Source organism: Orcinus orca, chromosome 19, assembly GCF_937001465.1.
Source record: "Orcinus orca chromosome 19, mOrcOrc1.1, whole genome shotgun sequence".
Taxonomy (NCBI): domain Eukaryota; kingdom Metazoa; phylum Chordata; class Mammalia; order Artiodactyla; family Delphinidae; genus Orcinus; species Orcinus orca.
Window position 1 is genome coordinate 44,820,036 of NC_064577.1, and position 15,085 is coordinate 44,835,120.

General features: G+C 47.9%; 1 protein-coding gene across 5 annotated transcripts in view; it reads left to right on the forward strand.

The window, feature by feature from the left end:
• The first annotated feature begins 12,286 nt into the window (after positions 1-12,286).
• The window catches only part of B4GALNT2 (beta-1,4-N-acetyl-galactosaminyltransferase 2), a 55,795-nt gene continuing 52,996 nt past the window's right edge, over positions 12,287-15,085 (forward strand). For 2 of the 5 annotated variants that reach the window (XR_004478567.2, XM_004282651.4), the window contains exon 1: positions 13,044-13,958. Coding sequence is in view for 1 of the 5 variants with exons in the window: in XM_004282651.4 (XP_004282699.1) it covers positions 13,945-13,958 (14 nt within the window). In the remaining 4 variants the exon portion in view is untranslated. The other 3 variants (XM_049702540.1, XM_049702539.1, XM_049702541.1) reach the window with 3 other exon arrangements.

A 15,085-nucleotide genomic window follows, 5' to 3' on the forward strand; every position in this document is an offset into this window, starting at 1 on the left:
AAATTGATGAAAGCAGAGACTTGGGAAGGGTTTGCCCTCACTGAATTTAGGAACCTTTCTCCCTCAGAAGGGTTCCTAAATGTGAAGGGTCCTCAATTCCAGTTGAGGTCTCCTTAGGCCACTCAGCCTGCCAACAATCAGACATGCCATAAGGCTCTCAGGTTATTCAGCCCCAGCTCCAGCTGAGTCCAGTCCGGAGCAGAGGAGCTGCCCAGTCTACCCACAGTATCGTGAGAAAAAATAAGTGCTTGTTGTTTTTAAACCATTCAGACCGGAGAAGTTTTTTACGTAGCAAAAGCTAACTGATACAGGCTGTATCTTAATGGCAGCGTCATAGTATAGATGGTAAAGCGGTCAGAGGTTAAGAGATACGTGAATGTCTGGATAATAAAGAATAGCTTGGCTGGATGCTCTGGGGTCTGGAAGAAGCAAGATTGAAAGACTAGAGAAAGGAGGTCTAGAGATGTGTGCGGATGGACCTGTGGGAGTGGGCATCAGTGTGCATATATTTATGTTTTCCATCAATAACCGTAAGAGGGCATCCACCTCAGAGGCACTCAACAATGAGGTGGATACACTAATTCAGTGGAGGCCAGCCAGCCTCTGTCCTGCCCCACCCCCCAGCCCCACCCCATGCTTGCCAATGGGCCCATGAGCAGAGTAGCCATAATGGCAGGGATGCAGCTAGGCATGGCCCTGTGCGTGGGCTCCCATCATCAAGGCTGGTCTCCGTTCTGCTGCTACCTCTGAGTGTCTGACCTGTCAGCAGCAGAAACAATGGCTAAACCCTCAAAATGGTACCATCTTTAGGAAACCAACTTGCCAGTCAGAGGCAGGTTGATTATATCAGATCCTTTCTGCTCCGGAGGGTCCTAACTAGGATTGATGTAAATACCAGGCATGGGGTTGTTTTCCCTGCCCAGTCACCCTAGTGCTTGCTCAGTGGGCCCAGGTACAAAGTGGCCATAGTGGAGACACGTTCTTCCCTTCCCAAGGTTGATTTGCTTCTGCCACCGCTGAGTGCCGAAACTGCCAACAGCAGAGACTAATACTAAGCTCCCCCAGTTCCCTGGGAACCAGCTGGCTACCTGGAGGCAAGGTGGGTGGACTACATTGGACCCTTCCCCATCATGGAGGGCAGTGCTCTGTCCACATGGGGATAAGACACGTTCGGGTACAGATTTACCCGCCTACCCTCAGCACTTCTGCCCGAACCCCCTGTACAGAATGCTTCGTACATCACCATGATGTCCCCCATAAAATGTGGAATGCCAACCAGGGGACACGTTTTGTGGTGAAGCAAGTATGATAGTGGGTTCATGCTCACAGAATTCCTGGTCTTAACAAGTGGCCCCATCACAGAAGCAGCGGCTTGACAGAACAGCAGAAAGGTCTGCTGAAGACTCAGCCACACGCTAGCTGGGAGACAGCACTGTGCCTTTGGAGTTCTGTCCCACAGCGCACAGGACACAGGCCCAGTGGCGAGGCTAAGGCAGGAATATAAGAGGCAGACATACCGTGTGTCTAAATACTTTAAGTTACAAATGAGGCTAGCAGTCAAATATAAAATGTTCTGCCCTCCTACCTTAACAAATACACTTTCATAATGAATTGGAAACTCAATTTTTTAGTGCATCTATTCCTTTTTTTAAAAACTAAATATATTTATTTATTTTTGGCTGTGCTGGGTCTTTGTTGCCGCACGTGGGCTTTTCTCTGGTTGTGGCGAGCAGGGGCTACTCTTCATTGTGGTGCACAGGCTTCTCTTGTTGGGAGCACGGGCTTTAGGTGCGAGGGCTTCAATAGTTTTGGCACGTGGGCTTGGTAGTTGTGGCTCACGGGCTCTAGAGCGCAGGCTCAGTAGTTGTGGTGCCCCACCCGGGCTTAGTTGCAACGTGGCATGTGGGATCTTCCCAGACCAGGGCTCGAACCCATGTCTCCTGCATTGGCAGGCGGATTCTTAACCACTGCGCCACCAGGGAAGCCCCAGTGCATCTATTCTCTATTTCTGTATTACTATTTTTATTGAAATATAGTTGGCTTACAATGTTATATTAGTTCCAGGTGTACAAATGGCAATTCGATACAAAGTTATTACAAAATATTGACTATATGGCCTGTGCTGTACTTTACAACCCTAATACACTGCTGGTGGAAATGTAAATTGGTACAGCTTCCATGGAAAACAGTATGGAAGTTCCTCAAAAAATTAAAAATAGGACTACCATAGATCCAGCAGTTCCACTTCTGGGTATTTATCCGAAGAAAATGAAAAGATATGTGCATTCCTGTGTTAACTGCAGCACTATTTACAATAGCCAAGCTATGAAAGCAACTGAAATGTCCATCAACAGTGACTTCTCTGGTGGACCAGTGGCTAAGACTCTGCACTCCCAATGCAGGGGGCCGGAGTTCGATCCCTGGTCAAGGAACTAGATCCCACATGCCGCAACTAAAGTTCCCGCATGCCCCCAACTAAAAGATCTCACATGCCGCAGCAACTAAGACCTGGCGCAGCCAAATAAATATTAATAAAAAATAAGTGCCCATCAACAGATGAATGGATAAAGAGGTTGTGGTATATATATATATATATATATACACACACAATGGAATATTAACCATGAGAAGGAATATTGGCATTTGCAACAACATGAATGGAGCTGGAGGGTATTATGAACTAAGTCAGACTGAGGAAGAGAAATACTGTATGTTTTCACTTATATGTGGAATCTAAAAAACGAAACAAGTGTAACAGAAACAGCCTTACAGATACAGAGAATAAACTAGAGGTTACCACAGGGGAGAGGGATGGGGGAGGGGTGAAATAGGTGTAGGGGATTAAGAGGTACAGATTAGAAGGGGAAACTCAAATTTGAATTGAGAGTTTTCGGATCTCTGTAGTGCAAGGCAAACCAATGTCCAGCTGCAGCCCGTGGTCTAGCCCCTTCCCTTTCCAACCACTGCCTTTGTCTTTCCGTAAATTTGTATAGACCAAACCTTCACATCTCAAGCGCCATCCACACGCCCTGCAAATAGCTAACGCTTGGCTACTCTGTGAGTCTAGGGATGTATATGTTGATGGTCGTGACACATTCCTAGGGAAGAGGCCTGTGCAGATTCCGGAAGTGGGCAGGGAATTCCAGGGTCCTGGGCACCTAGAGAGTGGCCTGAGTGTGTGTGGGCTCTGGGGTGGTACATCCCCTTGGCCCAGACTCTTCCTCCCATGAGAGTGCCCACAGGAGAAACACAACAGGGCCTCTGAAGTTCATGGCCCGAGTCAGGGTTCCCTTTCGCTTGCGTCTAAAGGGCATATGCCTTAAACCTGTGGCCAGTATATGCCATCTTCTTCCCCTTAGCCTGGAAGCACGGATTGGGGAACCATGGAGTGAAGGATGAAGCAGTCCTCTTACTATTACACATAAAAATTTGCTTGAATAATTTTTCTTCCCATCCCCCATGACCTTGTGTTTGGGGATGTGAAGGTCCTAGTGAACAAGGAGGAATGTTCTCACTGAAATGCACAGTCATGGTTTCACAGAATTAGGAACTGAAACTGTCTCCTGGAGGTTTGGGGAGAGAAGTGAATATACAGGTTGGTTGGCCTCCTTGTTTTCCTTAGCCCCTCGCTTGCTTGTGCTGCCCTGATTTTACTCTGAGGACACCTGGAACAGCTCTGAGTCACCACAGGTGTGGCCAGGCATGAATTGTTCCAAGGTAATGGCATAACTCCAATAGCTCCTCCTTGAGTTTATATAACCACCTTCGGCTAACCTCGAGCCAAAGCTGCTGGCCTATACCTTCCACCCACCCCTCCACCCCTAGGCTTTTCACAGTCTTCCCATTTCATGGTATTTTCCCTCCATAGTTAGTTCAGCTTACTGGTAAAAACCAGAACCACACCATAGTTCACTTCTAAATATTTAGCAATTTCCATTGAGATTTCCTCTTTAAGGCATGCATCATTTTAAAGTATGTGTCTCAGTTTACAAATTAATAAGGGTTCCTGGCGCGCGCGCGCGCGCGCGCGCGTGTGTGTGTGTGTGTGTGTGTGTGTGTGTGTGTGTGTGTGTGTGTGTGTGTGATTCTAACTGCTCTGCACTGTGGTTAGAGAATGTGGTCTATAAGATGCTGACTTTTTGGAGATTTTGGGGGGCACAGTAAACAGTCCATTTCATAAATGTGTGTGTGCTTAAAAAGAATGTATATTCTCTATCTTTGGAGTACATATGTGTGTGTATGTGTATATATGTCAGTGTACATAGCGTGTGCGCGCGCGCACACACACACACACACACTTGATCAAGGTTGTTAACTAGATTTTTCGATTCTAGTAAATCCTCACTAGAATTTTGTCTGCTTGAACTGTTTATATTAAAATCTCCAACTATAATCGGATGCTTGTTAATTTCTCCTTATAATTACATTTTTGAGGTTCTATTATAAGGAGACAGAAGATTTCCTGATTACTATCTATTCTTTTAAGAGTGTTCCTTTTATCTTTACAAAATATTGCTCCTTGTCTCTGTTAGTATTCATTGCCTAAGATTTTCCTGTCTGATTTTAATATTGTTCTACCAGCTTTCTTTCAGTTAGCTATTTGCCGAGTAAATATTTTCCATCATTTTATGTTTAACCTTCCTGCGCCCCTTTTGTTTTGTTTTATTTTGGTTTGGGATGTGCCTTACGAGGATCATATAGCTCATTTTAATAATCCAAGTTGATAGGCTGTCTTTTTTTTTTTTTTTTTTTTTTGGCCACACCTTGCAGCTTGCAGGATTTTAGTTCCCTGACCAGGGATCGAACCCCCGGCCCCTGGACAGTGAGAGCGCCGAGTTCTAATCACTGGACTGCCAGGGAATTCCCAATAGGTTGTCTTTTATATATAAGTTTAGTCCTCATATCTATCTTGGTTTCTAATATAGCTGTACATATTTCTAACATCTTATTTGCAGGTGATTCAAAGACAAGAGGTATAGCTAATATAGCAGATGACAGACCCAGCTCACCACCCCTGTTTGGTGCTTCTGCTTCTCCCGAGCCAGGGTCTGCCACCAGGTGCCCAACTAAACCCTGTGGTATTACAGGTAACCTGAGGCTTATGCAGTGCCATCCGGCTGAATGAAGCACCTGTGTAAAGTGTTCATAAAAAACTGCCAACAAGCTGTACCCACTCGTTCACCGGCCGTTTGGGTCGCCATGGGGCTTCTGAATTAACTAAAGGGCCATGCAAATAGACAGTTTTCCCAGGGGTGTCAGATTACGGGTGGACAATGCCATTAGGTGTCCTTTGGAGTGGGAGGTCATTCGAATATCCCTCTTTCCACCTCTTGCCCCTCAGCCTAAGGTGGTAACAGCTTCTTGCTGCTGCTAATCACCCAAAGGTTTCACTATCTCATTTTGGTTTCTTTAACCCTACCCACATCTCTGTAAATAATTCTTATTCTAACTGCCTTCAGCCAAACCCTTTGGAGTGAGCCAACTGTGAACTTGGCATTGACCGATGCATACGATTATTAAAGGAACTTTAAATATTAATCAAAGTTTTCCTTAAAACTTAGGATTAAAATGTACTGGACTTGTTGATAGAAATATGTCTTAGTTGACTTTTGTCAAAATAGTGCTGTGTAAAAACCATCCCAGGGCTTCCCTGGTGGCGCAGTGGTTGGGAGCCCGCCTGCCGATGCGGGGGACGCGGATTCGTGCCCCGGTCCGGGAAGATCCCACATGCCACCGAGCGGCTGGGCCCCTGAGCCATGGCCACTGAGCCTGCGTGTCCGGAGCCTGTGCTCCGCAACGGGAGAGGCCACAACAGTGAGAGGCCCACGTACCACACACACAAAAAAAACAAAAAAACCCATCCCAGAAATGCGTACAAGCATTCGTTCTCAAGTTTGTGGCGTCCAAAGATCAACTACATTTCAGCAGACCTAGGCTGTGCTCAGCTAGGTGACTCTGCTATAGACTGCTCGTCAGTTGGTCTTGGCTCCTGGCCATGGGTTCGGTTTGAATCCCCTTCCTGGCTTTTCTTCTAGAGTCAAAAGCTGAAGGGACAACAGCTACCTGGGGCGTGTTCTTCTAAGGGCAGGTCACTGGAACTCAGGAGAAGAAGCCGACCCACACAAACAGGTTTCAGCCTCTGCTAACATCCACTTGGCTCAAGCAAGTGTTGTGACTGAACCCAGGGTTGCTGGGCTTGGCCCACGCTGAGGCCATGGCAAGCATGTGATGTAGAACTCTACAGGGGAGTGAAGTATTGGAACCCATAATTCATTCCACCACAAATAATAAGATTTGTTCATTGAATATGGAGCTTGTAGTTGTGATTTCATTACATTCAGTATTAATTTGTGAGTCAGAAAGAGAAAGACAAATACCATATGATATCATTTATATGTGGAATCTAAAATGTGACACAAATGAACCTATCTATGAAACAGAAAGAGAATCAGGGACATAGAGAATAGAATGGTGGTTGCCAAGGGGGAGGGGTTGGGAGAGGGAAGGACTGGGAGTTTGGGATTAGCAGATGCAAACTGGTAGATATAGAATGGATAAACAACAAGGTCCTACTGTATAGCACAGGGAACTATATTCAATATCCTGTGATAAACCATAATGGAAAAGAATATGAAAAAGAATATATATATATGTATAACTGAGTCACTTTGCTGTACAGCAGTAATTAACACAACATTGTAAATCAACTAGACTTCAATAAAAAATAAAATTTAAAAAATATTAACTTAAACCCTAGTAGTTACAGAGACTTCAAAGCACAAAAGCTGCCCTTCAGGCAGAAATCGAAACACAGATGTAGAGAACAAACGTATGGACACCAAGGGGGAAAAGCGGTGGTGGTGGTGGTGGTGGTGCTGTGATGAATTGGGCGATTGGGACTGACATGTATACAAGGATGTGTATAAAACTGATGACTAATAAGGACCTGCTGTATAAAAAAAAAAAAAATTAAAAAAAAAAAGCTGCCCTTCTGCAAGAGGGAAGAGAGATGGGAACATATGTATAACTGATTGACTTTGTTATAAAGCAGAAACTAACACACCATTGTAAAGCAATTATACCCCAATAAAGATGTAAAAAAAAAAAAGCTGCCCTTCAAATAATAATTGCCAACACTTACTATGAGAGTACCACTTGCAGGCACTGTCTGAAGCAGTTTACATGTATTAACTCACTTAATTCTTAAAACAATCTCATGAGGTAAGTGATATTATCATCCACATTTTCACAGCTGAGGGTACTGAAGCACAGAGATGTTGAATAACTTGTCCAAGGCCACACAGCAGGTAGGGGGCAGGAGCAGAGCCAGGCTCTGGAGTTCACCTTTTAACCAGTACACTCTGCCTCTTGAAGGCATCCAGAGAATTCAGAAGACAATTGAGAAGAAATCCGTAGCCTTTCAAGTCTGCATTCTTTTCCCCTCGGTCCTCATCAGTGAGGCACTTTTTTTTTTTCTTTTTTGGCCACCATGCAGCTTGTGGGATTTTAGTTCCCTAACCAGGGGTTGAACCTGAGCCCTCAGCAGTGAGAACATGGCGCCCTAACCCCTGGACCACCAGGGAATTCCCAGTGACGCACTTCTTGACTGTCAAGTTAAGGCTAAAGACAGCGAGGCAGTATCCTCCACTTCAGTCCTCGCTTCACTGTTCCAGACTTGGCCCTATCCTTCCTGACTTTCTGTCTCTTCCTGTCTCTTCTGCCTCTTTGTGTTTCTCCCATAATCACTAACCTGGACCCTCCCTTCTGCACAGGCAGCAGGGGAGGTATAGGGCTTTAGATCCAGCAGACCCGGCTCCAGTCCCTCTGCCTCCCCTCACAAGTCTCTGAGCTCACTTTCCTCATGTGAAAATGAGACAAACACAACACTGAAGGCCCGAGATTGTTCTGAGCATCAAATGGTAAAGCAAAACGCGTTCATTCCTTTCTCCATGAGATAGTTTTGAACATTAACTATGAGCCAGCTCCTACGCTAGGGATAAACTGGAGAGCAAAACAGAAGTGGTGACGTTCCTTGTTTTCAGGGAATGTTGGAAACAGGCAGCAAACACACACACACACACACACACACACACACACACACACACGAGCACACACACACACACACACACACACACACACACACACACACGAGCACATTAATATAACTTACAAACTCTGCCCGGGACGGCGACCAGGAAGTACTGGGTGCTACAAGGACACTGAAAGAAGAATTTGACCTGGTCCCTGTGTTACCGAGTCCAAGCTCGCTCTGCTCACCGCACGACTGGCCAGTGAATCGGAGGTGTTGAGGCAAGGAATATGACTTTATTCGGAAAGCCGGCAGACCAAGAAGGTGGCAGACTAGAGTCTCTGAAAAACCATCTTATCTGGGTCTGGCTGCCAGTTTCTCTTACAGTATCAGACAGGGAGAGGCAGTAAGGAAGTAAAGTAAAAGGGCCATCAGTCTTGCAAAACATCTGCTGGAATGGCCAGCTTCAGGGAGGGGATGTGTTAGTTTCTTTTTTCTTGCAGCCATTCACAGGTGGGCAGGGTTTCCTGAGGCAGGTATGATTATAATAACAAAAGCAACGAAAAGCAAAGGTTAAAGTCAAAGAAACAGGTCGAACAAGGAGTCCGATTTAGCTACACCTGCTCTGGAAAAGGCCACTTTGAGGAAGTGACATTTAACCAGAGACTGAAAATAAAAGCCAGACAAAAGAAGCATGGAGGATTGGAGGAGTCTTTCGGGGAGAAGGAATAGCATGTGAGACCTTGAACAACCTTTGAGCCCACCAAGATCATAGCCTAATTTATTTAGGACCTTCCCTCCTTGAGGGCCCAACCCTGTACATCTAGAGCTTAATTCTTATTCTCGGGCAAAGGGCACCACTTGCCTTTTGAGATTATGGCAAGCCAGGTGTTGGAGGAGGTAATCAAGAGGACATGGCCTCTGGTTGACCCTCGAGGTGGATGTAGGCAGCTCCTCGCCCCCTCCCCTGTCCTTGGAAGGTACACTCTGTACATTGTTCCCTCAGCGAGAGCCATTCCAAGGACACAACCTTGAGAGAGCAAGGTGGTGTTGGGACCATCAACAACGGTATACGATTGAACCCTGTTAAGGCCTCTATATAAACTTAAGATTCTGGCAGATGGATGCTGAGATCTACTTGTCTTGCTGCTGCTCAAGACAAGCCTTGTAAGTTCCCTTGCTTAGTAAAATTGCCAGCTACCAGTCTGGAGTGATCTGCTGCTTTCTTCAGTCGCTTCTCGCCCTCCGTGTACACGGGCCAGTTTGCAAACCAACACCAGGGTATTTTGTCCCTGCTCCTTCAGTCCTTTGAACTGCTGACCCCCACCTTCTTTTTTTTTTTTTTTTTTTTTAATTTCAACATAGGACTTCCCTGGTGGCTCAGTGATTAAGAATCCACCTGCCAATGCAGGGGACACGGGTTCAAGCCCTGGGCCGGAAAGATCCCATATGCCACGGAGCAACTAAGCCCGAGAGCCACAACTACTGAACCCCGTGCGCCTAGAGCCTGAAGCCCGCGCACTGCAGCGAAGAGTATAGTTGCGGCCCCTGCTCGCCGCAACTAGAGAAAGCCGGAGCACAGCAATGAAGACCCAACGCAACCAAAACTAACTAACTAAATAAATTTATATAAAAATAATTTCAGCATATATTTATTGAGCATCAGCAAGGACTAGATTTGGGGAGGAGGAAGGGCTAGTGACTATGTGGATAAGAAAGCAATTCCACCACTCAAGGTAATCATCCACTCAGTCAATGAACAGTGCCTAGTTTGTGCAATTTGCTGTACAGCAGTAATTAACACAACACTGTAAATCAACTATACATCAATTAAAAAAAAAAAAAGTTTGGCCTTTGACCCAGTGACACCAGTAATGGAGGTGGGTGTAATGGACACTGGGAGTGGCTAGAATAACCAAGCACAGAGGAGGTTCAAATGACTTAAGAACTTGCCAATTTATCAAGTGACAGCCAGAAATGCGCCCACACATAGGGAGAAGTGGAGGTCTTGTTATGGTGGTAAAATACATAGTAACCAGCCACCATGAAAAAGCCTGAAGTCATCCTGGGAGAGGCTACCCTCAGGCTGGCCCAGACAGCACCTGGTGTAAGATGTGCACAGACCTGGCCACATGTTAGGGCTCCAGGTAGACGGGAGGGGCCCTTTCTTCCCTATGTCTCAGGGCAGCAGCGAACACTGCTTGGCTCTGGGTCTAGACACCCAGGGACCACAGCCAGGCTTTTGCCATGGGGAACTAGTGTTTAAAGCCCTGGCTAATCGAGCTGAAAACCAGCAAACATCCTCACGTAGCTAACTTTCCCTTCCTGCCCATCACAAAGAATGCACCCTGGAACCAAAATCACAGGTCACAGTGTTACCGAAGAAAAGTTCTGTGTCCAGTGCACGATGAGGCCAAGCTGAGGCTTCGGGGTTCGGAGCAGAGAAAGGTTTATTTCAGAGCCAAGCAAGGAGAATGGGTGGCTCGTGCTCAAAAACCCCTAACTCCCCAATGGTTTTTGGGGAGAAGATTTTCTAGGCAAAATTTGGGGTGAGGGCTGCAGTGTGTGTGACTTTATTCCGATTGGCTGGTAGTGAGGTAATGGTTGGTGTTCCAGCAATTGAGACAGGCTGGGATTTGGGACCTGGGACACTTTGCTGCAGTGCTTGCACCTGGACAAAAGTCTCCTCAAGCAACAAAATACAAAGAAACTATAAGAGACTAAAAACAACTGCGTCTATGCGCAATTGGGGCAAATTATGGACAAGATACAAAAAGACGAAAAAAAAACCCCAGCTGCCATCTCTGAAGAGTGGGAGCAAATACCAGGGTGTCGGGAGCAAAAGCAGGGTACTGTGCATGCCCCCTGCACTCAACACAGCCAAAAGGGTGGGTAAACCTCCTAAGCCACCCCTTTGGCTAGACCCCTGGACACACCCCCTACCCTCACCCCCTGTAAGGGACCAGCTCATCCCCCCTCGTCTCTCCTCTGGAGCCAGAAAAGGAACCTGTTACTTGTTTTCGCTCCCCCTCCCTGCTGCAGCAGGGGCCCCAATAAAGCCTTGCCTGAATTTCTTGTTTGGCCTCTTAATTTCTATTGATGGGGGAAGACCAAGAACCCTGGTTGGCAACAGAATCTTGTGTTCAGCCTGAAGTTACCACCTCCGCTTGGGTGGGGGCCTTACTTCCTGTAGAAGAACTCAAAGGTATTGTTATGTATATTCCCTGAGGAGGAACCAGGATCTTGCCCCATCGCTGCACTATAGTTTCTTGATAGTTCCTCCTTTGTTTCTGCATTCCCTATTTCCTTATTTGAATCTGCTCTTTGGTACTCAGGGAAGGTCTAGAAGGCTGAAGCCTTTATCCTGCAAATATGAAATGGGGGACCTGATCAACTATACTTCAATAAAATTAAAAAATAATAAAAAATTTCAAAAAAAGAAAAGAAATAGGGGACACCCAAAAGGCTTTTGTGCCCAGGAGGACCCCACAGGGTCCTTCTCGGTTCAACAATACTTCTGTGAGGCAAGAGTTAATCTGGCTGAATTAATCCAGTCCCACTTCCAAGTCACAAGAAGAGCTCCCCATTTAGATAGAGCTGGGGGGGGGGGCGCCGTAGAGTGGAGTCAGCACTGGCCTTAGAGACACAACTCCTGGGTGCAAGTCCTAGCTCGAGGCTGGCCACAAAAGTTTGAACAAGTCATGAAATCTCTCACAGGCTGGGTGTTCACATCTGCGAAGCGGTTCACAGCTTTATTATCCGTTGAATTAAGAAGGACAATGCATGTGAAAGCCCTTGGTAAACGGTGAGGTGTTTTTATTACATGTACGTGGCAAATAGTAAAACGTACAACGCTTTGCTGATTAGTCTTGCCCGGGAAAGCATAGTATCCCTTTCACAGCTATTCCTAGAAAATAGTTACCTATAATAGCTACTTCAGAACTCTCTCCAGCAGGGTTTCTCTTTTCTGCTGGCTGCTGAGAAGCTCTGAGCCGAATTTGGGACTCACCTGCAGCAAGGTCGTAGATCCCTCTGGTAGCAGATCTCTTTCCAGACTTATTTGGTTTGATTGATTGACTGTCATTTTTCTCTTTTATTTGCACGACATTCTATTTTATGTCTCTGTCTTAAATTCCTTTTTGGGACACGGCAGGGTATAAGTAAGGACGTACTATATACACATAGAAACACCGGTCATTTTGCAAGCATTTTAAATGCCTTTGTTTTATTTTTTTTAAATAAATTTATTTATTTTATTTACATAGTTTTGTCTGTGTTGGGTCTTTGTTGCTGCGCTGGGGCTTTCTCTAGTTGTGGCGATCTGGGGCTACTCTTCGTTGGGGTACTCGGGCTTCTCACAGTGGTGACTTCTCTTGTTGCGGAAAATGGGCTCTAGGCGCGCGGGCTTCAGTAGTTGTGGCGCATGGGCTCAGTAGTTGTGGCTCGCAGACTCTAGAGCGCAGGCTCAGTAGCTGTGGTGCAGGGGCTCAGTTGCTCTGTGGCATGTGAGATCTTCCCGGACAAAGGCTCGAACCCGTGTTCCCTGCATTGCAGGCAGATTCTTAACCACGGTGCCACCTGGGAAGCCCAGTGCCATTGTTTTGTCTAGTTTAAAGCAAGGTTATGTTTGTGACTTAAGCTGGGTCACAGTAAAATACAGTACAATTGCACTTGAGATGAAGCACAGGAAGCCGTCCAGCACCGCACCTGGCTTATGAAAAGGTTCCAGCAAATGCTAATTTCATGTGAAATTCACCAGACTCATCCAGACACAGAGGCATTAAGTGGCTGTAAGGGGCTGTTAGAGGGTTTCAACCCACTCCAGTTTTCCTCCCCGCCTCTTTTGCCGGAACTGTTCCGGTGGGGTGTGGAGTGCGGAGCGAGGTGGAGGCGGGGCAAAGACGGAACTCTAGCTTGAGCTGCGCGGGAGGCAGTGAGGCTGGCGGACAGGTGGATACGGTTTCAATGGGAAGGCAAGCGAGAGGCCACGATGGTAGGGAGGCTAGAGGTGGGCGCAGGGATTTTGTTGCTCCTTAAGGTGGAGCGGGAACTCCGTTTACCCACCGAGCGGGAGAAGTGGTCCCAGACCGAGTCTGGGAAGTTGGGAGAGAAGCGCGGGAGCGGGACTGCAGCCCTTGGGTAGGGTGCGCTACGCGTTCGAAGAGCGCTGCGAGGACGGGCTCCGACAGCCCAGGGCTGGTGACCCGGCCGGGAGAAGGCAAGCGCGGGTGCCGCGGGGTAAAACGCAGGGTCCACGCGGTTCTCCGCAGAAAGGCCCCTTCTTTCACCTCGGACCACCGACAAGGTGGCGTCTGGCCGGTGTGGGGGTTCCGCGTACAAGGGGCGGAAACTGCTCCACTCGCCCGGGGCCTCCGAGTCACCCAGACTCACTTCGAATTCCAGCTCTTCCACCTACTAGCTGATCACCCCACTTCTCCTCAGCTTCCCCATCCTAAAAGTGGGGCTAATAACAGCACTCGTCTCTTGGGGCTGTTGCGACGAATAAATGGTACAACGTAAATAAAGCGTTTAGCCCCCAAGCCCTTGCCTAGTATCTATCACAAGCAGGGGCTGTGGTCATTACTGTCACCTTTTCGGCAATTCCCTGGCGGTCCAGTGGTTAGGACTCGGGGCTTCCACTGCAGGGGGCACTGGGTTCGATCTCTGGTCCGGGAACTAAGATCCTGTAAGGTGCGGTCGTCCCCAAAAGACCACAAAGATGCTGGGACGGACTGGCGCCAAGCTGGGCGGAAGGCAAGACCCAGGAGGAGGGCGGGGGTTGGTGGTGACGTGGACAGGTCCGACCCAAGCTCTCGCGGCTTCCTCTACCCCGGGTCGGTGCCAAGGGCTGGACAATCGGCGGGGTGGCTGCCCGGCTCCACCACCTCGGAACGTGCGAGGCGGCGGGTTTCGGGATGACTTCGTGCGGGTGAGTGTCCCCGAAGCAGAGAAAAGTGGGAGGTCAGACTTGGCCAGCCTGACGCGCCGTCGGGAAGCGGCCAGGTGCGGGGGCCGCGGAAGCCAGGGCCGAGGGAGGGGGCAGCCGGTCTCTAAATTAAGTCCAACCGGTCCCCTGCGTAGGTGGGGCAGCGAGGAGACAGTACCTGGGGACGGTATTGAGAGCCCCTGCTCGTTTTCCAGCGCTGCGCTCCAGGGAACACTGGTTTTCGAGGTGGAAAATTCGACGTGGAGGCTGCCTCTCGTGCTTGGAGTGCGTAGCGCTGTGGTGCCGAGCGTGGGGGGCGGCCTGGAACCCGGACGCTCTGACCAGGGCTGGACATGTGGGTCCCTGGTGATGTGGGTCCCCGGCGAGGGGACCGCGGGCTCCGGGCAGTCGGGAAACCTAGGTTGCTCCTTCTTACGCAGCTTCAGAAAACAGCCCGGGGTTTTGGGGTCAGGGGTTTCGAAAAGTAGGTTTTCAGGTTCAGGCGACAGCCTCGAGGCAGAGTGAGCGTCTGTTTTGGGGCTCCGGGCGCTAACGCCTCTAAGGAATAGCATATTAATTAACGGGGGAAAAGTAGACTTGGAGGGTTCTTTTAGTTTTTATAAACCAGGAAGAAGGATCAGAAATACATTTTGTGCCTTTTATCCCCAAAGTTTACTTTTTCTTTTTCTTTTTCAAAACTAGAACGATCATTTAACGCTAACAAGGAAGGTGTCTCCCGACAATGCAAAAACGTGCTGGTCAGATGATGTTTTATGAGCACTAAAATGAAGCACACGTTGTACAGAGGCTGTGGTAGAGCGAGGGGAAGGAGGCAGCCCTCGTGTCGCCGAAAGTCCCTGGCTAAGGCTTTCATTCCAGCACCTTCCTCATTCCCTCACCCCACATTCCTGGTGCCAACGAATTTAACGCTGGCAAGTGCTCGGCAAACTTGACTTTCCTTTCACATATGGGCAGCTGGAACCGTGAACAAAAGGTCTGGGTTTTAAATGATGTTGTTGCTGTTTAATTTACATCTCTATGATCTTAAGGCGGCTGGCCTTTGTGGCCTTGGGGAAGTAACGTTTCTTCCTCCGAAGAAACTATTTCTTTTCTTTGCCTTTTTAGTTTTC